The following is a 26,934-nucleotide window of genomic DNA, read 5'->3' on the forward strand; positions in this document are numbered from 1 at the left end:
ATTCTGTCCAGGCTTGGTGTCATATTATTAAATCTTTTTTTGTTGTTGTTAAAGAAGCTATTGCAACTCACATATGTGTCTTTTGTCTGTTGCAGTTTGGCACTATCTTCCTCCCTCTATTTTTAGCTGTTTTTACTGTCAGCATCCCTAACTTATATTAGGAATCTCTGTTTCAAGCAATAGAAATGGTCCATCAGTGTAGTTTCTTCTTCAACTCTTCTTTCTTAGCACCCTAAATATGATTACCACTATAAAGGCATATTAGGCATGCCTTTCAGTGATGACACTTTGGAGGAAAACCTGTGTACTGTTATAGGTTCAAGACAGCATGACTATTATCTCTTAGTATTCTCCAAAGCCTTGTGCCAGATTTCATGACAGTACTTTTAGTATCAGGGGGCTATGGAAATATTCTTACTTTTTTTCTTTTGTTTCTGGGGGTTTTATAGGAAAAATGAGGGCAAAGGGGAGCTTTATTCTGTCATCTTCTTAAGGATTTAAAAATAGAAAATAACCAGAGATTTTGTAAGATTACTATATGACTTTCTGACTTTGAGTACTTTGAAGATTACTAAGAACACAGTTTAAATACCTATAGTAACTATCTGTTTTTAGAAAAAAACCATAATGCTCTAGATGTCCAAAGTGATCTGGTGAGGAATAAACATATATACTATGTAATCCGAAATTGCTATTCCATCGTCCTAGATCAGAGAGAGATACATTGGTGGGTAAATGATCATATTTTCCAAGGAAATATACCAGTGATTGGCCCTTAAATTGCACCCATATATTAGAATTAATCCTTTTCTAAAGACAGATAATTTTCTTGTAGTACTAGCTGAAGATTTGTCCTTCAAACATGAATATAGAAGTCTTAAACTATCTGCAAATATTTTGAAATTTTGAAAATTATTGTAAATATCAAGATTTCTAGCTTCTTTGGGGAATTTAGAACACCTGAGAATATCTGTCATGCATTTGTAGTGGTAAGAATAATGGTTTTTTTAATTAAATAAAACAGGTACTCTCCAATTCACCTTGCTCTTTATGCCATCCCTATCATCACCAGGCTCATAACACTCATATTACATACTCAGTCTCAGTAGATATTTGAGTTTATTAGTTGGAGAACAGATTTCAGAAACTAAAAGAATCAATTCATTCCAGGCTTTTATATTTAATAACTATGTGGCCTTCCACAATATGCATAATATCAATAAGTTCTATTTCCGTCATCTGTTAAATGGAGATAAAATACTTATTTTCTTCAATTATTATAATGGTTAAATGAGATAATACTTCAAAAGTACTTAGTATAAAAGGTGGCATATAGTAGCTATTTTGTATGAATTTGAAATTATTTAACATATTTGTATTCAATTGAATAATTAGCATGTTAAATTGCAAAGTAAATAAGGTTAGATGATTAGATGATTGGGAGGTAAAATATCTCTAATTAGTACTAGGTACTATACTTCTGCCTCATACAAAATGTTAGGGTTTTTGTTGTTTTTTACTGTATGTACTTTTTTTATTTTTTCAGCTTCTATCTTAGAAGCAGCTGGTACACATGCAGATTTGTTACAAAAGTATATTGTGTGATGCTGAAGTCTGGGGTATGACTGAACGCGTCACCCAGATAGCATAATACCCAAGAGATCATTTTACCCCTACTTCCTCCCCCTTTTAGTATTCCACAGTGTCTATGGTTCCCATCTTTATGTCCATGTGTACCCAATGTTTATTTCCCACATATAAAGGAAGAGATGCGGTATTTGGTTTTCTGTTTCTGCATTAGCTCCCTCTGGATAATGGCCTCCAGCTGCATCCATGTTGCAGCTGGAGACATGATTTTGTTCTTTTTAATGGTTATATATTATTCCATGGTATATAGGTACCACATTTTCTATATCCAGTTCACCATTGATGAGCACCTACTGTTGATTCTGTGTCTTTGCTATTATGAATGGCACTGTGGTGAATGTATGGATGCATGTGTCCATTTGGTAGAACAATTTATTTTCCTTTGGGTATATAGCCAGGAATGGATTGCTGAGTCAAATGGTATTTCAACTCTTTCTTTGAGAAATTTCCAAACTGCTCTCCAAGTGTTTAGACTAGTTTACATTCCCACCAACAGTGTGTACGTGTCCCCTTTTCTCCACAGACTTGCCATCTGTTTTTATTTTTTATTTTTTAGTAATAGCCATTCTGAGCCAGGTGTGGTGGCTCATACCTGTAATCCCAGCACTTTGGGAGGCCAAGGTGGGTGGATCACTTGAGGTCAGGAGTTCAAAACCAGCCAGGCCAACATGGTGAAATCCTGTCTCTACTAAAAAAGAACACACACACACACACACACACACACACACACACAAATTAGACAGGTATGGTGGCGTGTGCCTGTAATCCCAGCTACTCCAGAGGCTGAGACAGGAGAATCACTTGAACCTGGAGGTGGAGGTTGCAGTGAGCCAAGATCGTGCCACTGCACTCCAGCCTGGGTGACAGAGTGAGACTCCGTCTCAAAATAATAAAAATAGCCATTCTGACTGGTGTGAGATGGTATCTCATTGTGGTTTTAAATTGCATTTCTCTGATGATTAGTGGTGTGGAGCATTTTTTCATATGTTTCTTGGCCACTCGTATATCTTCTTTTGAGACGTTTCTGTTTATGTCCTTTGCCCCACTTTATAATGGATTTATTTGTTTTTTGCTTGTTGGTTTAAGTTCCTTATAGATTCTAGACCTTTGTTAGATGCATAGTTCATGAATATTTTTCTTTTATTCTGTAGGTTGTCTGCTCTGTTGGTAGTTCCTTTTGCTGTGCAAAAGATTTTTAGTTTAACTAGATCCCATTTGTCAATTTCTGTTTTTGTTGCAATTGCTTTTGAAGACATAGCCATACATTCTTTGCTAAGGCTGATATTGAGAAGGGTATTTACTAGGTTTTCTTCTAGGATTGTTATAGTTTGAAGTCTTACATTTAAATCTTTAATCCTTCTTGATCAAATTTTGTATATGGTAAAAAGCAGGGTTCCAATTTCGTTCTTCTGCATATGGCTTGCCAGCTATCCCAGCATCATTTATTGAATAGGGAGTCCCTATTGCTTATTTTTTCTGGGTTTCTCGAAGATCAGATGATTGTAGGTATGTGGCTTTATATCTGGGTTCTCTACTCTGTTCTGTTGGTCTATGTGCCTGTTTTCGTACCAGTACAATGCTCTTTTGGTTACTGTAGCCCTGTAAAATAGTTTCAAGTCAGGTAGTATGATGCCTTCAGCTTTGTTCTTTTTGCTTAGGATGGCTTTGGCTATTAGGCTTCTTTTTTTGCTTCACATGAATTTTAGAATAGCTTCTCCTAATTCTGTTAAAAATGACATTGGTAGTTTGATAGGACTCCATTGAACCAGTAAATTGCTTTGGACAGTATGGCCATTTAATGACATTGATTCTCTCAATCCATGAGCAGGGACTGTTTTTTCATTTATTTGTGCCATTTCTGTTTTCTTTCAGCAGTGTTTTTGCAGTTCTCCTTGTAGAGATCTTTCACCTTCTTGGTTACATGCATTCCTAGGTGTTTCACAAAATGTTAGTTTTTTAAATCAATGACTTTGTCAATCTGTTATTCTTACAGTTACAAATGAAGCAGCCTCAGAACTTCCAAATACAGCAGAAAATCTTCCAGCAGTGTACCCATCAATTAGCGACCTAATAATTCGATTGGATTTAAACAAAGTGGTCGGTAAGTACAGATTTATGTTTGGATATAGTAGAACACAATCTAAGAATTAAAATATTTCAACTGTATAGTTCTGTTAAAAAACAGGAAATTCAAAGAAGGAGTAGTCTTTCTCAACTTAATAAGTTCATTCTACTCAATCTGTCTACATGTCAATTAAGTGTATATTTAAATTACGTGTTTTTACTCCACTAGGCAACATTAATTTTGTAATGTTTCATATATTTCCCTTTACCTACTCATGAAACAAAATACATATAGGCTTTCCACTACTGTGAATTTTCATAACATAAACTAGATGCTATATGAACAGCTCCTTGAGGACATAGTTGTCATTTCTTATACCATCTTTTGTATAGCAAGATGGAAAGACAAATGGAACTAGTACCATATAGACAATATGGCTGCCTTGTGATGTGCTTATTATTAAATTGGCAATGTCAAATGGTGAAAAAGATCATCAGAATGGGGAAGAAGCTAGAATATGTGTGAAAGCTAGTGGTAGTGTGGTTAAGTGACTATTTTCTAATAAGATATAACCAAAATATTCTCTGGTAGCTTTCAAATCGCTCCTTAAAGGCAACAGGCAAACATGAGCAAAATGGCAAACTGAAAACATCCAAACTCTCATTCTCTGACAGAAACATTGAAAAAAATTAGAATAATCTATCAGAACCAACTTTGTCAGAGCTCCAGAAAATAGTCACAGATTTATAGCATCCAAGAGAATACCTAATTAAGAAAAGTCTATCTTCAAAATGGTAAGAAAGTTTTGTGGAATTGTCAAAAGAGTGCTCCAGCAAAAGCCAATATGAAAATCTCCTGGCAATCATGGCATTAATAGTAGACCTGCCCTATTAAAACTTCTAGACTGGGCACGGTGGTTCACCCCTGTAATCCAAGCACTCTGGGAGGCCGAGGCAGGTGGATCACGAGGTCAGGAGATCAAGACCATCCTGGCCAAAATGGTGAAACACCGTCTCTACTAAAATATAAAAAATTAGCTTGGCGTGGTGACACATGCCTATAGTCCCAGCTACTCAGGAGACTGAGGCAGGGGAATCACTTGAACCTAGGAGGAGGAGGTTTCAGTGAGCCGAGATCACACCACTGCACTCCAGCCTGGTGACAGAACAAGACCCTGTCAAAAAAACAAACAGACAAAAAACCTTCTAAAGGGAATTCTTCAGGTTAAAATGAAAGAATGCTATACAGTAACTTCAACCACATGAGGAAATAAAGATCTCTGGCAAAGATAAGTCCATTGGCAGATATAAAAGCCATCATTATTATAATTTTGGCTTGTAACTCTATTCTTTGTATCTATAATACTCAAAAGACAAATACATAAAAATGATTACAAATTTATGTTATGGACACACAATGTATAAAGACATGATTTGTGATGTTAATAACAAGGATAAGTTAGAGGGTGCTGCATAAGAGTATACTTTTTGGATGCATTGAAGTTGAGTTGGTATCAATTCAAATTAAATTATTATAACTTTAAGACGTTATATATTATTTGCTTGGTAATCACAAAGAAAATATCTATGATGCATGCATGACGAAAAGAGAAAGGAATCAAAACATGTCCCTACAAAAAGTCAACTAAACACAAAAAAGATGGAATTAGAGGAAATGAAGGGCAAAAAGTATAACATACAAAAAATAGGTATCAAAATGGCAGAAATGTCTTTCCTTATCAGTAATTATTTTAAATCTAAATTGACAAAACTCTTCATTCAAAAGGCAGAAATTTACAGAATGGATTTTTTTTTAATGATCAACTATATGCTGCTAACAAAAGATGCACTTTAGATGAACAAAAATGACAAAACTTTAGCTAGATTGACTATGGAAAAATAATACTCAAATTGCTAAAAATCAAAACAGAAAGTGGGAACATTACAACCAATTTTAAAAGAATAAAAAGCATTGTAAGACAACACTGTGAACAACTGTACACGAAAAACTGGATAACCTAGAGGAAATGAACAAATTGATAGAAATATACAGTCTACCAGAACTGACTTATGAAGAAATCTATAAATAGACCCCTAATTAAGATGAATACTGAATCCTAATTAAAATTTTCCAACAAAGAAAAATCCAGGACCAGACGACATTATGGGTGAATATGACCAAATATTTGAAGAAGAATTAAAACTAATCCTCAAGTTCTTTCAGAAAACTGAAGAGGAGGGAATACTTCCTAACTCATTCTATGAGGACAGCATGATCCTGATACTAAAATCAGAAATGCTATAAGAAAGCAAATGACAGACCAATATCCCTTATGAATAATGATGCAAAATCTTCAACAAAATATTAGCAAATAAAATTTAGCAGCATATAAAAATTATACAATGCGAATTTATGAGTTTTACTTCTCAAATGCAAGGATAATTCAATAGACAAAAGTCAATTAGTGTGATATACCATGTTAACAGAATTAACAACAAAAAACCCCACTGGATCCTCTTAGTTGATGCAGAGAAAGCATTTGACCAAATTCAATAGACTTTCATGTAAAAACAGTAAACAAGCTAGGAATAGAGCCTTTCCACATCATGATGAAAAGCCAAATACAAAAAATCCACAACTAACATAATATTCAATGGTGAAAGATTGAAAATGTTTTCCTTAAGATCAGGAGCAATACAAGGACACCTGTTTAGATAACTTCTAGTCAAAATAGTATTCAAAATCTATTTGGACCAGTTAGAATAGAAGATAGGTAGATGATAGATAGATAACATCCAAACTGGAAAGGAAGAAATAAAATTATCTGCCAAGAGGTGACATTATCTTATATGAAGAAAACCCTAATGATTCCACAAAACAACTGTTAGATCTAATAAACAAATTTAGCAAAGTTGCAGGATATAAAATGAACACACAAAAATTGGTTACATATCTATGCACTGGTAGTGAGCTATCTAAAAAGAATTAAGAAAACAGTTCCATTTATAATGGCATCAAAAGAACAAAATATTTTGGAATAAATTTAACCAAGAAGGCAAAAGGCAAAAGACTTGTATACTGAAAACTACCATATAATGCTGAAAACAATTAAGAAGATATAAATAAATGGAAAGATATCTCATGTTCATAGATTAGAAGACAACTTTTTTTTTTTTTTTTTTTTTTTGAGATTGAGTCTCGCTCTGTTGCCCAGGCTGTGCAGTGGCACAATCTCGGCTCACTGCAACCTCCGCCTCCCAGGTTCAAGCAATTCTCCTGACTTAGTCTCCCTAGTAGCTGGGATTATGGGCACATGCCACCATGCTCAGCTAATTTTTGTATGTTTAGTAGAAACGGGGTTTCACTATGTTGTCCAGACTGATCTCAAACTCCTGACCTCAAGTGATTCGCCTGCCTCAGCCTCCCAAAGTGCTGGGATTACAGGCATGAGCCACCATGCCCGCTCAGAAGACAATATTATTGAGATGAAAGTAATACCTAAAGTGATCTACACCTTCAATGCAATCTGCAGTTCTTATCAAATTCCCATAACACTTATGAGGTTATTGTTGCAAAATAGAAAACCCTATCTTAAAAATCATAGGAATACAAGGGACCACACATATCCAAAATAATTAAGAAAAAGGATAATAAATTTGGAAGTCTCACACTTCCTGATTTCAAAACTTACTATAAAGCTATGGCAATCAAAAGAGTGATATACTGGTGTAAAGCAGACATGCAGACCAATGGTATAGAATTGAGAGACTGGAATTAAATCCTTGCTATATGGTGAAATAACTTTCAGCAAAGTTGCCAATACTATTTCCTGGGAAAAAGGCAGTCTTTTCCAAACACGGTGCTTCCACAAAAAGACAGTCTTTTCCACAAACCAGATATTCATGTCAAAAGAATGAAGTTGACCATTTTTTCATGTGTCTGTTGGCTGTATGAATGTCTTCTTTTGAGAAATGTCTGTTCATATCCTTTGCCCACTTTTTGATGGGGTTGTTTGTTTTTTTCTTGTAAATTTGTTTGAGTTCTTTGTAGGTTCTGGATATTAGCCCTTTGTCGGATGAGTAGATTGCAAAAATGTTCTCCCATTCTGTAGGTTGCCTTTTCACTCTGATGGTAGTTTCTTTGGCTGTGCAGAAGCTCTTTAGTTTAATGAGATCTCATTTGTCAATTTTGGCTTTTGCTGCCGTTGCTTTTGGTGTTTTACACATGAAGTCTTTGCCCATGCCTATGTCCTGAATGGTACTACCTAGGTTTTCTTCTAGGATTTTTATGGTATTAGGTCTAACATTTAAGTCTCTAATCCATCATGAAAAAATGCTCATCATCACTGGCCATCAGAGAAATGCAAATCAAAACCACAATGAGATACCATCTCACACCAGTTAGAATGGCGATCATTAAAAAGTCAGGAAACAACAGGTGCTGGAGAGGATGTGGAGAAATAGGAACACTTTTACACTGTTGGTGGGATTGTAAACTAGTTCAACCATTATGGAAAACAGTATGGCAATTCCTCAAAGATCTAGAACTAGATGTACCATATGACCCAGCCATCCCATTACTGGGTATATACTCAAAGGATTATAAATCATGCTGCTATAAAGACACATGCACACGTATGTTTATTGTGGCACTATTCACAATAGCAAATTTGGGTTGACTTGGAATCAACCCAAATGTCCATCAGTGACAGACTGGATTAAGAAAATGTGCACATATACACCATGGAATACTATGCAGCCATAAAAAACGATGAGTTTGTGTCCTTTGTAGGGACATGGATGCAGCTGGAAACCATCATTCTTAGCAAACTGTCACAAGAACAGAAAACCAAACACCACATGTTCTCACTCATAGGTGGGAACTGAACAATGAGATCACTTGGACTCGGGAAGGGGAACATCAGACACCGGGGCCGATCATGGGGAGGGGGGAGGGGGGAGGGATTGCATTGGGAGTTATACCTGATGTAAATGACGAGTTGATGGGTGCTGACGAGTTGATGGGTGCAGCACGCCAACATGGCACAAGTATACATATGTAACAAACCTGCATGTTATGCACATGTATCCTAGAACTTAAAGTATAATAATTAAAAAAAAAAGAATGAAGTTGAATCCTTACCTTACATTATATATGGAAATTAAAATGGACCAAATACCTACATATAAGACCTAAAACCATAAAATCTCTGAGAGAAAAACAGGGAAAAGGCTTCATGACGTTGAAGTTAGCAATTATTTTTGGGGTATGACTCCCAAAGCACAGACAACAAAAGAAAAAAATAGGTAAGTTGGACTTCTTCAAAATTAAAAACTTTTGTCATCAAAAGACAGTATCAGAGAGTGAAAGCACAACCCAGAGAGTGGGAGAAAATATTTGCAAATTACATATCTGATAAGGGCTTAATGTCTAGAATACACAAGGAAGTTTTATTAATTAACAAAAAACTCAACTTCATTTAAAAATGGGCAAGTGATTTGAATAGACATTTTTCCAGAGGAGATACACAAATTGCTAATTTGCCCTAAAAAAGATACTTAGTATCATTAGCCATTAGAGAAATGCAAATGAAAATCACAATAAGATATCACTTCATAGCCATTAGGATGACTCTCATTATAAAAACAGAAAATAAGGAGCATTGGCAAGGATGTAGATAAATAGGAACTTTTGTGAATTGTTCATGGGAGTGTAAAACAGTGTCACTGCTGTGGAAAACAGTTTGGTTGTTTATCAAAAAGTTCAACATGGAGTTCTCATATGATCTATTTACTTCAAGGTGTAGACCCAAAAGAATTGAAAACAGGTACTTGTGCATCAGTGTTTGTAAGCATTATTCACATTAGCCAAAAGTTGTAAACAACCCAATGTCCATTAGCAAATGAATGCAGAAACAAAATATGGTATATACATACACTGAAATATTATCTCACTTTAAAAATGAATCATGTTCTGAAACATGCTACAAAGTGAATGAATCTTGAAATATTATGATAACAAGGAAATAAGGCAAATACAAAAGATAAATATTGTATCTTATTGTACCACTTATATGAGGTACCTAGAATAAGTAGACAGAAAGTAGATCAAAGGTTCCCAAGGCCTGGCAATAGAGGCTAATAGGGAGCTAGTGCTTAATGAGTAGAGTTTTAGTTTAGAAAGGTGAAGGCTTTCTGAAGATAGATGGTGGTGATGGTTGCACAACAAAGTGATTGTGGTTAATACAATTAATCATACATTTAAAATGGTTAAAATAATAAATTTTATATTATGTGTATTTTACACAATAAAAATGAAGGTATTTTGATAAAAATACAAAAATTACAAAAGAAATTTTATTTTATTTTTTTTAAGTTCCAGGGTACCTGTGCAGGATGTGCAGGTTTGTTACATAGGTAAATGTGTGTTATGGTGATTTGCTGAACCTATCAACCCATCACCCAGGTATTAAGCCTGGCATGCATTAGCTCTTTTTCCAATGCTCTCCCCCATACCCCACGGCCCTCTGACAGGCTCCAGTGTGTGTTGTTCCCCTCCCTGTGTCCATGTGTTCTCATTGTTAAGCTCTCACTTATAAGTGGGAATATGTGGTGTTTGGTTTTCTGTTCCTGTGTTAGTTTGGTGAGGATAGTGGCTTCCAGTTTCATCCATGTCCCTACAAAGGACATGATCTCGTTTCTTTTGATGAGCCAAAGTTCTCTATTTTGAGACGAAGTCTCGCTCTGTCACCAGGCTGGAGTGCAGTGGCACAATCTTAGCTCACTGCAACCTCCGCCTCCCGGGTTCAAGTGATCCTCCTGCCTCACCCTCCCAAGTAGCTGGAAATACAGGCATGGGCTGGGTGCTGTGACTCGTGCCTGTAATCCCAGCACTTTAGGAGGCAAAGGAGGGTGGATCAACCGAGGTCAGGAGTTCGTGACCATCCTGGCCCACATGGCAAAGCCCTATCTCTACCAAAAGTACAAAATTTAGCTGGGCTTGGTGGCAAGTGCCTGTGGTCCCAGTTACTCAAGAGGCTGAGGCAAGAGGCTTGCTTGAACCTGGGAGGCAGAGGTTGCAGTGAGCCGGGATTGCGCCACTGCTCTCCAGCCTGGGAGATAGAGCAAGACTCTCAAAAAACAAAAAACAAAAAACCAAAAAAAAAAAGAAAAAAGAAAAGAAATTTTCAAAATGTATGAAGAACTGTGCAGAATTTATGGATCTACAAAAATTGAACATCTCTACACTATTTCCATCTCTATCAAATATTGCTGAAAAAACTAGTTTATGAAGGATGTAGATCCTTCTGTGATAGACATATTAAACAGATACTTATAGAACACTTCACTCAATAAATGGAGTACGCATGCAAAAATTGACTACATATTAGGCCACACATTAAGTTTCAATGGATACCAAAAAATGATTTCCACAAATCACATTTTCTATGACGCAATAAAACAGAACTAAATAGTAAACAAGATAAAAATTCTTCTGCAAAATTTAAAATCCTATTTATAAGCTGAAGAAAAGATAATGGACACTAGGATATATTTGAGACTAAATTAAAATTAAAACACTACACATAAGCACTTACAAGAGGTCCTTAAATAGGTTTTTATAAGGAAATTTAAAGGTTGCATATGATAGAAAATAAAGAAAACTAAAAAGTTAGGATTATAAGTTCGTAGCAAGGAGGTAGAAAAAGAAGATGATAAAATCTGAAAACTAAAAGTAGAAAAAAGTTTAAAATAAGAGAATTATTTTTTAAAAAGTGGAGGACATAGAAATAATATCAGTGGAATAAAAAGCTGATAGTTTACAAAGACTTATGCATGGAAGTATAAAATATTTAGCAAATAAAGTAGAAGGCATTAATTGGGAGGATTTAGGAAAAGTGGCATTTGTAGTACCATAGTTCTAAATTTTCTTCATCTCTCTTTATGAGTCATAATTTGGTCTCTTACCATAACCCCTTATTTCCCAAAGTTTTTGTTCATTCTTTTTTATTCTTGTCTTTTTATTTTTGTATGAGTTGTTTCGGGGAGCTAGTCTTCAAGCTCTGAGATTCCTTCTTCAGCTTGGTATATAGTGCTGTTAATACTTGTGATTAACAAGACATTAAACTTTCAACTCAGCCTTATTTCTGGGCTCAATGCAAGCCTAGCTAAGTGCTGAAGGGAGACTCTTAGGATAAACTAACCTGCAAATACTGTGAAAGGTGTTTGGTGTGTGGGGGGAGTTCTTTTAATTTAAAAAGAAATGCTGACATTGAAAGAAATCTCTATAAAAACAGTAACTGAACATGAGCTCTAAGTAACAGACTTCAGTGGTAACACACAGAATAAAGTTTTTGTAAAAATGATTTGCTAACCTAAACAAATGTCTGACTATAGCTTTCAGCAATCAAAAAGAGCAATACCTGGCGAAGGGAGAAAAGATAATCTCTAGCATCACCCCTTTTAATATCCAGATGAACAACTTTCAATAGAAAAATAATTACAGGGCATAATAAAAAGAAGTAAGTATGGACAAATCAAAGGAGCAAAATAAATTGAGAGAAACCATTCCTGAGGAAGCTCAAACAATGTACTTACTAGACAGACTTTAAAACGACTATATTGGGCCAGGTATGGTGGCTCACACATGTGATCCTAGTACTTTGGGAGGCCAAGGCAGGTGGATCACTTGAGGCCAGGAGTTCAAGACCAGCCTGGCCAACATGGTGAAACTTCATCTCTACTAAAAATACAAAAATTAGCCGGGCGTGGTAATGCACATCTGTAATGCCAGCTATTAGGGAGGCTGAAGCAGGAGAATTGCTTGAACCCAGGGGGCAGAGATTACAGTGAGCCAAGGTCATGCCACTGCACTTCAGCCTGGGCAACAGAGTGAGACTCCACCCCAAAAAAATAAAATAAAATAAAATAAAATAAAATAAAATACTCACTATATTAAATATCGTCAAAGAGCTAAAGGAAAACATGGACAAAGAACAAAAGGAAATCAGAAAAACTTTGTAAAAACAGTGGAATAAAGATGATAAAAAATAAACAATATCCTTAGTTCAAAAATATAATAGTTGAAATGAATAATTCATAGATTCAACAGCAGATCTGAGCAGACAAAAAGAAGAATCAGTGAATCTGAACATAGGACAATTGTAATTTTTAAGTCTGAGGAGCAGGAATAAAAACGAAGGAAAGGGAAGGGACCTGTGGGACAACACCAAGTGGATCAGCAACACATTATGTGGGTTTCAGAAGGAGAAAAGAGAAAAGAGCAGAAGGAATATGTGAAGAAATTATGGGTAAAAAATATCCCAAATGTGATGAAAGACATGCATCTACACATTTAAAACTAACCAGACGCCAAGTAGAATAAACTCAGAGATCAACACCAAGACACATTGTAATTCTGTCAAAATGCAAAGACAGCCCTGTGGAATGACATCAGCAAGATGGTGGAATAAGATTTCCCAGTGCTTTTGCCGCTATAGAAACATCAGTTTGAACAACTATCTATGTATGAAAATACCTTTACAACAGCTTAAGAAACCAGATGAGAGATTACAGCACTTGAGTGAAACACAGATGTAAGAAATATGCATTGAAGAGGGGAGGAAGGACAGTTTTACATAATCTGCATCACTCCCTCCTTAACTTCAGGCAGCACAGTGTGGAGAGAGATACCCTTAATGTGAGGAAAGAAAGGTTAAATGAGCACTGGACTTTTCCATGGACCCCAATATTCAGTCCACTGGAGTAAAATCCAATGCCAGGCAGGCCCCTACAGCCACAAACTCTAGGCCAGTATCTGCAGACCCAGCCTCAAGGCCCACCCCAATGCCCGGCCAGCTCCTGTGGCTCTAGGCTTCTTCAAGCCAGCTCTGCCAATGCAGTCTCCAGTTTTGTCCCACCACCAGACCAGCCCTAGCAGTCCCAGCTCCAGGCTGGCCCCAGAGGCCCCAGGCTTCAGGCTCACTCCTATTCCAGGACAGCACCACAGACTCAAGCTTCAGGCCTGCCCCTGAAAGCCTCCTCTCCAGGATGGCCCTATAGATGAAGCCTTCAGGCCCATTCTGGCACCAGTCCAGCTGCCACAGATTCAGCCTCTAGTCTTGCTCTACCACCAGGCAAGCTCCAGTGGTCCCAGCCTTCAGGCTTACCTCAGCATTAGGCTGGACTTTGCAGCCCTAGAGTCCAGGCCACCACCTGCAAACCAACACTGCCTCAACACTGAGCTTGCCCCATAGACTCAGTCTTCTGGGCTGTCCCAGCACCAAGCTGGCCCCAGAGCTTCACACCCCAGACTGATCTCAGAGCCGGGTCAGCCCCAGTAGCTCCAGGCCCTAAGCTGGCCCCTGAAGACTCAGGCTTCAGATGTACCTGAGACTCCAAGCCTGCCCAATTGTCAGGTCAGCCCCAGCAGCCCCAGGTTTCAGACTGCCACCAGCACTATACCAGCCTCTGTGGACCTATTCTCCAGACAGTAGCAATCAACTAAGCTTTATTCCTGAGTTCAGACCCAAGGCCATCAAATCCAGCCTCAGATTCCAGGCCTATTTATGTGTATCCAACCTCTAGGCCTGCCTCAGTACCAGGCCAGTCTGTAGATACTGGTACAGGCCTGCCCAGTGTCAGGTAATTTTCTGTGGTCCCAGGCTTGCTTCTGCAAACTCAGATTCAAGGTCCAAGTTTGCTTCAGATTTAGCCACTGTCAGGCTGGCTTTCACAACTCCAGGTTTTAGGCCAGCACCCATGGACCCAGTCTCTAGCTCTACCCTACTGCCAGGTCAGCACTGAAAAACCCCAGCACCAATCCATCTCCATGGATCAAAGTTCCAGGCTAATCCAAGCACCTAGCTGTCCCTACAGACTCAGGCTAAAGGCCCACCCCTGTACCAAGTCATTCTTCATGGACCCAGACATCAGACCAGTTCCCACAAATACAAGATTCAGACCTGCCCCTGTGGGCCCAGTCAATAGTTCCACTCCAGTGGACCCTAGCTACAGACCTGATTTTGTGGATACAGCTTCCAGAACCATAGTGGACCCCAGTGCAAAGTCAGCCAATGTGGACCCAGGCTCTAGGCCCAACCTGGCAGACTCAGGCACCAGACCCACCTGCCTTCTCATCCAGGCACCAGGCCAGCCTGCTGAGAACTCCAGCAGCAAGACTACTCAGGAACCAAGTCAGATGGATGACCAGCCCATAGTCTCTGGTTGAGCTGAATGGTGAAGAGCTTTTTCTGCCAAGGCTAGTTTGTAAAGACTGGAATAAGTGCCTGCTTCTTTAAATGTGAAAATACCAATGCATGGGCACACAAATTATGAACAATCAGGAAACATAACATCACCAAAGGAACAAAATAAAGCACTAGTAATTGACCCTACATAAATGGAGGTTTATAAACTGTCTGACAGAAAGTTCAAAATAATCTTAAGGGAATTCGGTGAACTATGAGAGAAAACAGATAGACAACTAAGAAAAAATCAAGAAAATAAGTAAAATGAATTCAATAAAGAGATAGAAATCATACAAAAGAACCAGACAGAAATTCTAGAACTAAAACACTCAACGATTGAACTGAAAAATTCCATATTGCATTTCAGTAGCAGACTAGATCAGGCAAAAGGAATAATCAGTAAGTTTGAACACAGATTATTTGAAATTACCCAAAAAAAAAAGAAAATAAAAAAGTAAAAAAGAACCCTACAAGAATTATGGGACACTGCTATAGTTTGAATACATCCACCCAAAAGCATGCATTGGAAACTTAATTCCCAATGCAGCAGTGTTCAGAGGTGGAGCCTTAATGTATGGTGATTAGGCTGTGAAGGCAGAGTGAATAGATTAATGCTATTATGACAGAGGAATAGGTTTGTTATCTTAGGAGTGGGTTATTATAAAAGGGGAAGTTTGATTCCATCTATCTTTCTTTTGCCCCCTTTGTGCTTCCAAAATACACTAGTGAGACAAGAATAGAATAGGCATTGCCATCCCAAAATGACAAAATAGGCAAGATAATAGGAGATAAACTGGCTCCAAGTAAGTCCAAAATACAACAAGGAGAGCAACGTTAAATCTTAAAGCTAGAGAATAAATTTTTTTGACTTCATGTTCCACCCTCTGAGCACACTTGGGTGGGGATTGGGCCCTCAAAGTCTCAGGCAGTCCCACCTCTATGCCTTTGCTGGCCTCGGCCCAGACAACAACACTCATGGGTTGGAGTCTTGTGCCTGCAGCTTTCCCAGACTGGCATTACACCTTAGTGGTCCAGAGTTTTGAAGTCTCCTGGCCAGCCCCACTCTCAAGGCTCCACTATGCCTAGTGGTAACTCTGACTCCACTGTCCACTCGGCATTGTTCTAATGGGGGCTGTCTGTGGTGGCTCAACCCTGTGACATGTTTCTGTCTGGGACCCCAGACTGTTCATGACAGTCTCTGAAATCTAGGTGGAGGAAGACATGCCCCCACACTCTTGCATTCTGCATGCCTGCAGAATTAACACCACATAACCACCACCAAGGCTGACTGCTTGTGTCCTCTGGAGTGCTAGCCCAGGCTGCACCTGGGGCCATTGGCACCACAGCTGGAGCAGCCATTCCTGGGTCCTGGCTGCTGCACTAAGCCTTGCAGAACATGGGCTCTATTGTGTTCCACCCTTCCAGGATCCAGAGTCACTACTCTGGGGTACCTCCTCTCCCAGTGCTCAAGTTGCCACTATGGTCTGTTGTCTCTAGAAGCCAAATTGCAGCTGTGCCCTTCTCCCTAGGGCCTGAGCCTCTGGAATGCAATTTTTTCTCCAGAGCTGTGTTAGTGCTTCATTCTGATTCACAGGGTCAGAGTGACAGCCATATTCCTGTCCCTGAGTCAAGCTACTGAAGAGTGCCTCAAAGTCAGAGTCCTCAGTTTTGTGGGAGATTTGTATCCACCTGTTCCTCAGAGAGTAAACCTGATCCCACATACTGGATACTTCAGTAGTTTTGCAAGACACTAAGCACAGGACCCCAATCTTATAGCCACTTCAATTAACTGTGCCCTGGAACGTAATGCTACTGAGGCTGCCTGCAGGTCATATCAGACCCAACACCAAGAGGGATTTCTCAGCTAAGTGTCATTACTATGGGGAAAATGAGAGCAGGAGGTACTCCTGAAGCCCTTTTCACTGAGAACCCTAACAGCTACACAGCTACTATCACTGCCACAAATTTCTGCCAACTAGGCCACTGAGACACCCACAGTCATCACTGACATGGATCCCAGGTAAGGAAGCTGCACAGAGATGACCCCACTGTGCCTACCTGGAACCAGAGCCAACACACTCTACCAAAAACACTACCCTTGGGTCCGTCTGCAGGTGAGTCTTTTCTAAAATAAAAAGCCACTCTATCAGTTTGGAAAGGTGACTGCTCTAACAGCGTGCAGACTTCAACACAGGTACTTAAGAATCATAAAAAAGCAAGAAAAGACACCACCACCAAAGGAACACAGTAACTGACACTAAAGAAACAGAAATTTCCTGAAAAGGAATTCAAAATAATGATTTTAAGGTAACTCACTAAGATATAAGAAAATACAAATAGACAATTCACTGAAATCAAGAAAATAATTCATCATCTGAATGATAAAGTCAATAAAGACATAGATAAAATAATAAAGATATTATTTTAAAAAGGAAATAAACAGAAATCTTGGAACTGAACTCAGTGAATGAGATAAAAACTGCAACTGAGAGCTTCGACAGCAGACTAGACGAAGCAGAAGAAAAAAATCTGTGACCTTTCAGATAGGTATTTTGAAACAACTCTATCAGAGAAGAAAAAAAGAATGAAAAAGAATGAAGAACACGAAAGGACTTATGAGACATCATTAGATTAGCAAACATTGACATTACAGGTATTAAAGAAGGAAACAAAGTGGAGAAAGGAATGGAAAGCTTATTTAGTGAATTAATTGATGAAAATTACTTCAAGTCTTAAGGGAGACATGGATGTCTAGATCCATGAAGCTGAAAGTTCTCAAACAGATTCAGTCCAAAAAAGTCACTTTCAAGGCAGATTATAATCAAACTGTCAAAGTCAAAAGACTTTTTAAAACAGCAGGAGAAATGCATCAAGTGACATCGAGGAAATTTCCATCAGATTTCTTTGTAGAAATCTTGTGGGCCAGCAGAGAATCGAATGATATGTTCAAAGTGCTAAAAGAAACAAAAAAAGTTAGTCAAGAATACTATACCCATCAAAGCTGTTCGGATAAATAAAGGAAAAATAATCTTTTTACAAATAAAACTTGAGGGAATGTACTACCACTTTATTTACCTTACAAGAAATGCTCAAGGGATTTCTTCAAGTGGAAATAAAAGAACAATAAATAATATCATGAATACATATGGAAGTATAAACTCATCATGGATAGAGATAAACAAAAAAATCCAGAATACTGTAGTGGTGGTATGTAGGTCATACATATCTCTAGAATAAAGGTTAAAAGTCAAAATTGTCAGAAGTAACTAAAGCTACAATAAGTTACATAATTCAAAAAGATGTAAATTGTGACATCAAAATCATAAATGGGGGAAGATACAAATCTATAGTTTAGATATGTGACAAAAATAAAGTTGTTATCAGCTTAAATTACTTGCTTAAAACCTGGATGTTGGCTGGGCATGGTGGCTGATGCCTATAATCCTAGCACTTTGGGAAGCTGAGGTGGGCAGATCACCTGAGGTCAGAAGTTCAAGACCACCCTGGCCAACATGGTGAAACCCCATCTCTACTAAAAATACAAAAATTCGCTGACTGCGGTGGCATACGCTTGTAATCACAGCTGCTCGAGAGGCTGAGGCAGGAGAATCACTTGAACCCAGGAGGTGGAGGTTGCAGTGAGCCGAGATCATGTCATTGTACTCCAGTCTGGGCAATGGAGCAAGACTCTGTCTCACCTAGATGTTTTATGTAAGCCTCAGGGTAATTATAGCAGATTTACAAACAATAAAGAGAAAAGAATCAAAGCTTAGAACTACAAAAAATATTAAATCATAAAGGTAGGCAACAAAAGAGAAGGAAAAGGGCAAAAGATCTACAAAACAACCAGGAAAAACAAATAACAAAACAATAATAGTAAGTTCTTACCTATAAATAGCCTTGAATGTAAATGCAATAAATTCTTCAATCAAGGACATGGATTGGCTGAGTAAGTTTTTAAAAATACACCTTCTTATTATTAGGGTATATTAATCTTGACTATTTTCACTTAGGTGAAATTGGGTAACTGTTAGTCATGCGATTCGGGGAAGACTTTAGAATACAAAGGATTTACTGACATGATTCTTTACTACTTTTATGTGTGGTAGTAGATTACATATGTCCATGGGAAGATTACATAATCAAGGCTGAACAACTAAAAGGTTATTCCCTTCAAGAATAAAATTTTGAGCCATCTTAACTAGGAAAGAGCCTTAGGTAGCTAAGCAGTTGGCTGTGGGAAAGTGAGGACATGGAATTATTGGTGGAAGGAAGTGAAAAATATAAATTGAAGTCTTGTAATGAATTATAAATCCATTACTATACTACGTGTACATATTTTAATGTATATATTACTCATGCTTTTTTTCTCCGTTTCTCTGTCTTAGTCTTGTGTGTTTTGATATTAGCTTTACAATTTACTTATAAATCAAAAAACATCTGAATGAGATCAGAAGGACAGAATAACCTTTATTAGTACCACTTTTGCTAATACATTTGGTATATTGTATTCCCATTTTCATTTGTTTCAAGAAATTTTAAATTTCCTTAATTTCTTTATTCATGTGTTTGTTATTCAAGAAAATGTTTTTTAATTTCCATGTCTTAATACAATTTCCAAGGTTTGTTATACTATTGATTTTATGCATTTATTACATTGTGCTTCAAAAAATACTTGATAGAATTTCTTTATTTTTGAATTTATTGAGACTGTTTTGTGGCATAACTATGATCTGTTCTGGAGAATATTCCATGTGCTGACAAAAACAGTGAGTATTCTACAGCAGTTGTGTGAAATAGTTTCTAAATGTCAGTTAGGCCTATTTGGTCTAGTATGTAGTTTAACTTCAAAGTTTCTTTTTTTCCTACTTTTATATTAGGTTCAGGTGTATGTGGAGGTTTGTTACATGGGTAAATTGCATATTGCTAAGGCTTGGTGTATGAAAGATGTCATCACCAAGGTACTAAGCATAGTATTCTATAGGTAGCCTTCCCACCCATGTCCCTCTCCTACCTTCCTCCACATCAGGCAGTCCCCCATATCTATTGTTCCTATCTTTGCGTCCACATTGCAGTATTTGGCTTTCTGTCCCTGCATTGTCTTAGGATAGTGGCCGCTAGTTGCATCTATGTTGTTGCAAAGGATATGATTTTATTCTTTTTTATAGTTGCATCATTTCCGTGGTGTATTGTATCATATTTTCTTTATCCAGTCCACCGTTGACAATCATGGTTGATTCCATGTCTTTGCTATTGTGAATAGTGCAGTAATGAACTTTTGAGTGCATGTGTCTTTTTGGTAGAATGATTTATTTTCCTTTGTGTATATAACCAACAGTGGCATTGTTAGAACAAGTGATAGTTCTATTTTGAGTTCTCTGTGAAATTTCCACACTGCTTTCCACAGTGGCTGAACTAAGTCACATTCCCACCAGCATTATTATATAAGTGTTTCCTTTTTTTTTCCAACATTGCCAGCATCTGTTGGTTTTATGACTTTTTAAAAGTAGCTCTTCTGACTAGTGTGATATGTTATCTCATGGTTTTGATTTGTATTTCTCTAATATTAGTGATAATGAGCAATTTTTCATATATTTTTTCATATTTGTTGGTGCATGTATGTCTTCTTTTGATACATGTCCTTTGCCCATATTTTAATGCGGTTGTTTGCTTTTGCTTGCCGATTTATGTTCCTTATAGATTATGGATATTAGACTTTTGTCAAATGCATAGTGAGGGTGAACAGATCAGACTTTCCCCAGTCCCATAGGAAAGACAGCCCTGTTCTCTCTAGGTGTGGCAACTTACTCAGGCTAGAGACATCCCTTCCTTAGGAGCTGTTCAGGGTCTGGAAAGCATCCTAGTGCTTGGCAACTCCATGTAGGGTTCCCAGATTTCTCCCCATTTAGTCTTGGCATATATTTCAGTTGAATCTAATTGGTTTTCTCTGACCTTCCTATACCTGAATATTTATATCTTTCTCAGGGTTTGGAAAGTTTTCTGTTAAAACTTTGTACTCCTTTTTCTTGCTCAATTTCCTCTTGAACACTAATAATTCTTAGAGTTGGTCTTTTGAGGTTTTTAAATATTTTGTAGGTAATCTTTGTTCCATGTCATTCTTTGTTCTTCCCCCCTTCACTTTGAATTTTCAAATAGCTTGTCTTCAAGCTCACTGGTTCTTCCGCTGCTTGATCCATTCTGCTGTTGAGAGCCTCTAAAAATTTTTCAGTTCAGCAAATGTATTTCTCAGCTCCAAGATTTGTTTGATTTTTAAAATTATTTCAATCTCTGTTAAATTTATGTGATAGATTTCTGAATTGCTTTTATTTGTAATCTTGTAGACTACTGAGTTTCCTTGAAACTTCTATTTTGAATTTTTGGTCAGAGAACTCTCATCATCTCATTAGCGTCAGTCATTATTTTTTTGCTTTTCCAATTGAAGAAGTCATGGTTCCTTGTTTGCTGTTATTTATTGGGGATGTATTCCTCTATCTTTGCATTTAAGGATTAATTATTTATTTGTCTTCTTTGTCTGGTTCGTTTTGGGTTTTATTAGATACATTTGCTTAGAGATTCCGTACTAAATTTTTTTCACTGCCTTAGTTTTGGCACTAGGTGGAGCCTTAAACCCAGGTTTCTCTTGGCCCTAGTAAAGCACTGCCCTTCTCAAAGTGGGGGTTCCCAAAGGTGTGGGAAGAGTAGCTGGAAGTTTGTGCCCAGAGGACCTGTGGAATATACCTCCTACACGATAGTGCTTCTTATATGTTATTAAATTTTCTCTTGCTGCTTTCGGATCCTGTCTTTGTTTTGGGCTTTTGAGAGCCACTCTTAGTAGCCATTGATTTGACATCCCCTTTGGCCAAGTTACAGAGCAGTTTCCAGGGCTAAGGATAATAGGCTCACTCCTCCCTCTGTCTCCTCTGTTCTCATGGATATTTCTCACTTCAGGCTCTCTTATTTTTCCCAGGGATTGAGGCAGGGACAAGTCACTGTTAGCTTTCAGTTTTTGTTGCTTCTCTGTGGTCCTAAGAATTGTCTCATTCTCATAATGGGTTCCTGGATATTGCTGGTCATAATATTGATGCTGTATATTTCTTTATGGCTTTCTGTGGGGGGAAGTGAGTGAAGCCAGATTGCTTCTATGCCAACATTTTAAAACCAGAAGCTTTCAATACTCAATTATTTTTTAGTAATCTCCCACCAACTGTCTTAAGTCTGTGGGTTCTCATTTGCTCAGAGAATTCTGCTACAAATCTCGTATCTGCCTGCATTTCTGGCTGCAACTATGTGCAAAGGATAATGGCATATCTTCTATCTCCCAAATATAGTATGGGTATCCTTTTTTGGTAAATTCTACCTTAGAAAAATACAGATAAATGGATTTAGCAATGTAGTTTCCTAAAGAGAATAGGAAATCTTAGAAACTTCACTGAAGCAATGATATTTATTTGTCATGCCCAAAATGCTTCTTTCAGTTTCTCAAATGTTTTATATTTCACCCCATCAGAGGGCCTTTGCACTTGTTTTTCACACTTTCTGAGATATCTATTTCCCAGAATTCAGTATTTGGAATTCCCGAAGAAGAATAAATAAAATGTACAATATATTATAAGGCATAATTGAATAATTAATTTTTAAAATAATGGATGACCCAAATCTGTAAGTTGAAAAGACATACCAGGACAAATTGGGAATTAATAACATATAAAAATAACCTGGTGAAATTTACTGGCCTTTTAAAATTATTTTAAATATGCAGAATTCTAGGGACATCAGACTTTACCCTCTCCTCCAAAAATTCCAAACAAAATTTAAAACACAATCCGCTTAAGATGGGGAAGAAACAAGGTGACCTCAGAATTGTTCTAAGAAGTCATTATACGAAAAGATACTTGCACATGCATGTTTATAAGCAGCATAATTCACAATTGCAAAAATGTGGAACCAACCTAAATGTCCATCAATCAACGAGTGGATAAACTGTGATATGTGTATATATATGTGTGTGTGTGTATATGTGTGTATATATATATATGTATACATATATATGTATATGTATATGTATGTACATATACATATATATAATATGTATATATGATGGAATACTACTCAGCCACAAAAAGGAATGAATTAATGGCATTCGCAGTGACGTGGATGACATTGGAGACTATTATTCTAAGTGAAGTAACTCAGGAATGGAAAACCAAACATTGTATGTTCTCACTCATAAGTGGGAGCTAAGCTATGAGGATGCAAAGGCATAAGAATGACACACTGGACTTTGGGGACTCAAGGGTAAAGGATGGGGAGGGAGTAAGGGATAAAAGGCTATAAATTGGGTGCAGTGTATACTGCTTATATGATGGGTACACCAAAATCTCACAAATCAACACTAAAGAACTTATATAACCACCGCCACCTGTTCCCCAATAATCTATGAAAATAAAAACATAATTTAAAAAATAAATAAATAATAAAAGGGAAAAAAATTTGCTGGTGGGTCACTAGAGTTGATGGTGAGTGGTGCCACTTCCACTTCCATCCCTTGATTACTGGACCCATGAATCCTGACTATGGGAGAAAGAGTACCACAAATTGGGCACTGATTCAGAGCACACACAGTCTTCTGGAGAACCTTGCCCCAGTCCTGCAAAGTATTGTCACCTAATTGGCATTGTAATTGTGACTTCAAAAGGCCATTCCACCATTCTATCAATCCAGCTGCTTCAGGATGATAGGGAACATGGTAAGACCAGTGAATTCTATGAGCATGAGCCCACTGCTGCACTTCTTTAGCTATAAAGTGAATACCTTGGTCAGAGGCAATGCTACGTGGAATACTATGATGCTGGATAAGGCATTCCACGAGTCCATGGATAATAGTTTTGGCAGAATCATTGCATGCAGCATAGGCAAACCCATAACTGGAGTATGTGTCTGTTCTGGTGAGCACAAACCTCTGCCCTTCCCATGATGACAGAGGTCCAGTATAATGAACCTGCCACCAAGTAGCTGGCTGATCACCCCGAAAAGTGGTGCCATATAGAGGGCTCAGTGTTGGTCTCTGCTGCTGGCAAATTGGGGACTTGGCAGGGGCCATAGCCAGATCAGCCTTGGTGAATGGAAGTCCATGTTGCTGCGCCCATGTGTAACCTCCATCCCTGCCACCATGACCATTTTGTTCATGGGCGCGTTGGGCAATGACAGGCATGGCTGGGGAAAGAGGCTGAGTGGTGTCCACAGAACGAGTTATCCTGTCCACTTGATTATTAAAATCCTCCTCTGCTGAGGTCACCTGTTGGTGAGCACTCACATGGGATACAAATATCTTCACAGTTTTTGACCATTCAGAGAGGTCCATCCACATACCTCTTCCCCAAATTTCTTTGTCACCAATTTTTCACTCATGCTTCTTCCAAGACCCTGGCCAGACAAACTACAGCCCATGAATCAGCATGTAATTGCACATCTGGCCATTTCTGCTTCCATACAAAGTGCACAACCAGGTGCACTGCTCGAAGTTCTGCCCACTGGGAAAATTTCTCTTCACTGCTGTCCTTCAGGGATGTCCTAGAAAGGAGCTGTAGTGCTGCAGCTGTCCACTTTCAGGTGGTGCCTGCGTATCATGCAGAACCACCTGTGAACTAGGTCCTAATCTTATCTTCATCTGTCCACTGATCATAGGGAATTCCCCATGAGGCCATTGATGCAGGCTGGGAGAGAAGGCAGGGTGACAGGAGTGGGGACCATGGGCATTTGAGCCACTTCCTCATGTGACTTACTTGTGCTTTTAGGAGCTGCTTGAGCCCGATCATGTATATACCACTTCCATTTGATGAGGGAATGCTGCTATGCATGACCTACTTTATGGCTAGATGGGTCAGAAAGCACCCAGTTCATGATAAGCAGTTCGGGTTGCATTGTGACTTGATGACCCATAGTCACATGTTTAGTTTCTACCAAAGCCCAGTAACAGCCAAGAGCTGTCTCTCAAAAGGAGAATGGTTATCTGCAGAAGATGGCAGGGCCTTGCTCCAAAATCCTAGAGGTCTCCACTGTGATTCACCTATGGGGGCCTGCCAGTGTCTCCAAAGAGCATCCCTATCTGCCACTGACAGCACCATTGGGTATGCTGTGTCATATGACCCAAATGGCAGAGCAGCTTGCAATGCACCCTGGACCTGTTGCAGAGCCTTCTCCTGTTCTGGACCCCACTCAAAACTGGCAGCCTTTTGGGTCCCTGGATAAATGGGCCAAAGTAACACACCAAAATGAGGAATGGTTGCCTCCAAAATCCAAATAGGCCCACTAGGGGTCGTGCCTCTTTCTTGGTTGTAGGAAGGGCCAAATGCAGCAACTTATCCTTCACCTTAGAAGGAATATCTTGACAGGCCCCACACCACTGGACCCCTAGAAATTTTACTGAAGTAAAAGGTCCCTGAATTCTAATTGGATTTATTTCCCATCCTCTGGCATGCAAATATCTCACCAATAAGTCCAGTGTGTTTGCTGCTTCTCACTCACTGGATGAATCAGCATTATGGCATCTATGTAATGGACCAGTGTGACATCTTGTGGAAGGGAAAGCGAACAAGATCTCTCCAAACGAGATTATGACACAAAGCTGGAGAGTTGATATATCCCTGAGGTAGTACAGTAGAGGTATATTGCTGGCCTTGCCCACTGAAGGCAAATTGCTTCTGGTGGGCCTTATGGACAGGAATGGAACAAAAGGCATTTGCCAAGTCAGTGGCCACATACCATATCAGGAGATGTGTTAATTTGCTCAAGCAATGAATCCACATCTGATACAGCAGCTGCAGTTGGAGTAACCACTTTGTTAAGCTTACGATAATCCACCGTCATTCTCCAAGATCCACCTGTCTTCTACACAGCCAAATGGGAGAGTTGAACAGGGATGTGATGGGAGTCACCACCCCTACATCTTTCAAGTCCTTGATGGTGGCACTGATCTCTGCAATTTTTCTAGGGATGCGATGTTATTTTTGATTTATGACTTTTCTAGGTAGAGGCAGTTCTAATGGCTTCCATTTGGCCTTTCCCACCATAACAGCCCTCACTTTACCAGTCAGGGAGCCAATGTGGGGGTTCTGCCAGCTGCTAAGTATGTCTGTGTCAATTATGCTTTCTGGCACTGGGGAAATGAGCATGGGATGAGTCCAAGGACCCACACTCTAAGTTGGATCTGAGCTAAAACTCCATTAATTACCTGACCTCCATAAGCCCCTACCTTAACTGGAGGATCAAAATAACATTTTGAGTCCTCCAGAATCAATGTCAGCTCAGAGCTAGTGACCAGTAGTCCCTGAAAGTTCTGATTATTTCCCTTTCCCCTATGCACAGTTACCCTAGTAAAAGGCTGGAGGTCTTCTTGGGGAAAGATTGAAGAAAGATTAACAGCATAAACTGTTGGTAGTGTAGTGGGGTCCTTCCTCAAATGACCCAGCCTTTCCTTCATTCAAGGGGTTCTGGGTCTGTAAACTGGCTCAAGTCTGGAAATTGGTTGAGGCTCCATGATTCTGTTTTTATAATTCAAATTAGTCTTTTGTCCACTCAACCTGGAATTTTTCTGCTTATATAAATTAAGTAAGAATGCAGTGGGCTTCCTATCAATTTAACTTCTAGAAACACCATGATTGATTAGCCAATGCCAGAGCTCTACATGAGTCAGACTATTCTGATTGCTGCTTTGCCTCTGCTGTCCATTGCAGTAACTATGCCCACCTTGGCTTTGATGGTTGAGTGCTACTGCTTGGCCCCTGCCACCTTGGGATCCAATTATTCCCATTGCATTTAAATTTTATAGTTGAGTGACTGTGGTTCCCACTGTAAGATCTGGCATACAGAGAAGAGCAATCACAGAGCTCTTCAAGGATGCTGGTGCTGCCCTCACAAATCTATTTCACAAAGTATTGGTCAAGGGTATGTCTTCTGCACCCTCCCAGCTGGAATA

General features: G+C 38.6%; 1 protein-coding gene across 22 annotated transcripts in view; it reads left to right on the forward strand.

Annotated features, from left to right (window-relative positions):
- CCDC7 (coiled-coil domain containing 7) overlaps window positions 1–26,934 on the forward strand; it is a 440,951-nt gene that overhangs the window by 348,234 nt on the left and 65,783 nt on the right. For all 22 annotated transcript variants that reach the window (XM_050804671.1, XM_050804673.1, XM_050804674.1 and 19 more), the window contains one exon: window positions 3,641–3,748. In XM_050804671.1, the coding sequence (XP_050660628.1) occupies window positions 3,641–3,748 (108 nt within the window). The remainder of the gene's footprint in view (window positions 1–3,640; window positions 3,749–26,934) is intronic.

Source organism: Macaca thibetana, chromosome 9 (assembly GCF_024542745.1).
Source record: "Macaca thibetana thibetana isolate TM-01 chromosome 9, ASM2454274v1, whole genome shotgun sequence".
NCBI lineage: Eukaryota > Metazoa > Chordata > Mammalia > Primates > Cercopithecidae > Macaca > Macaca thibetana.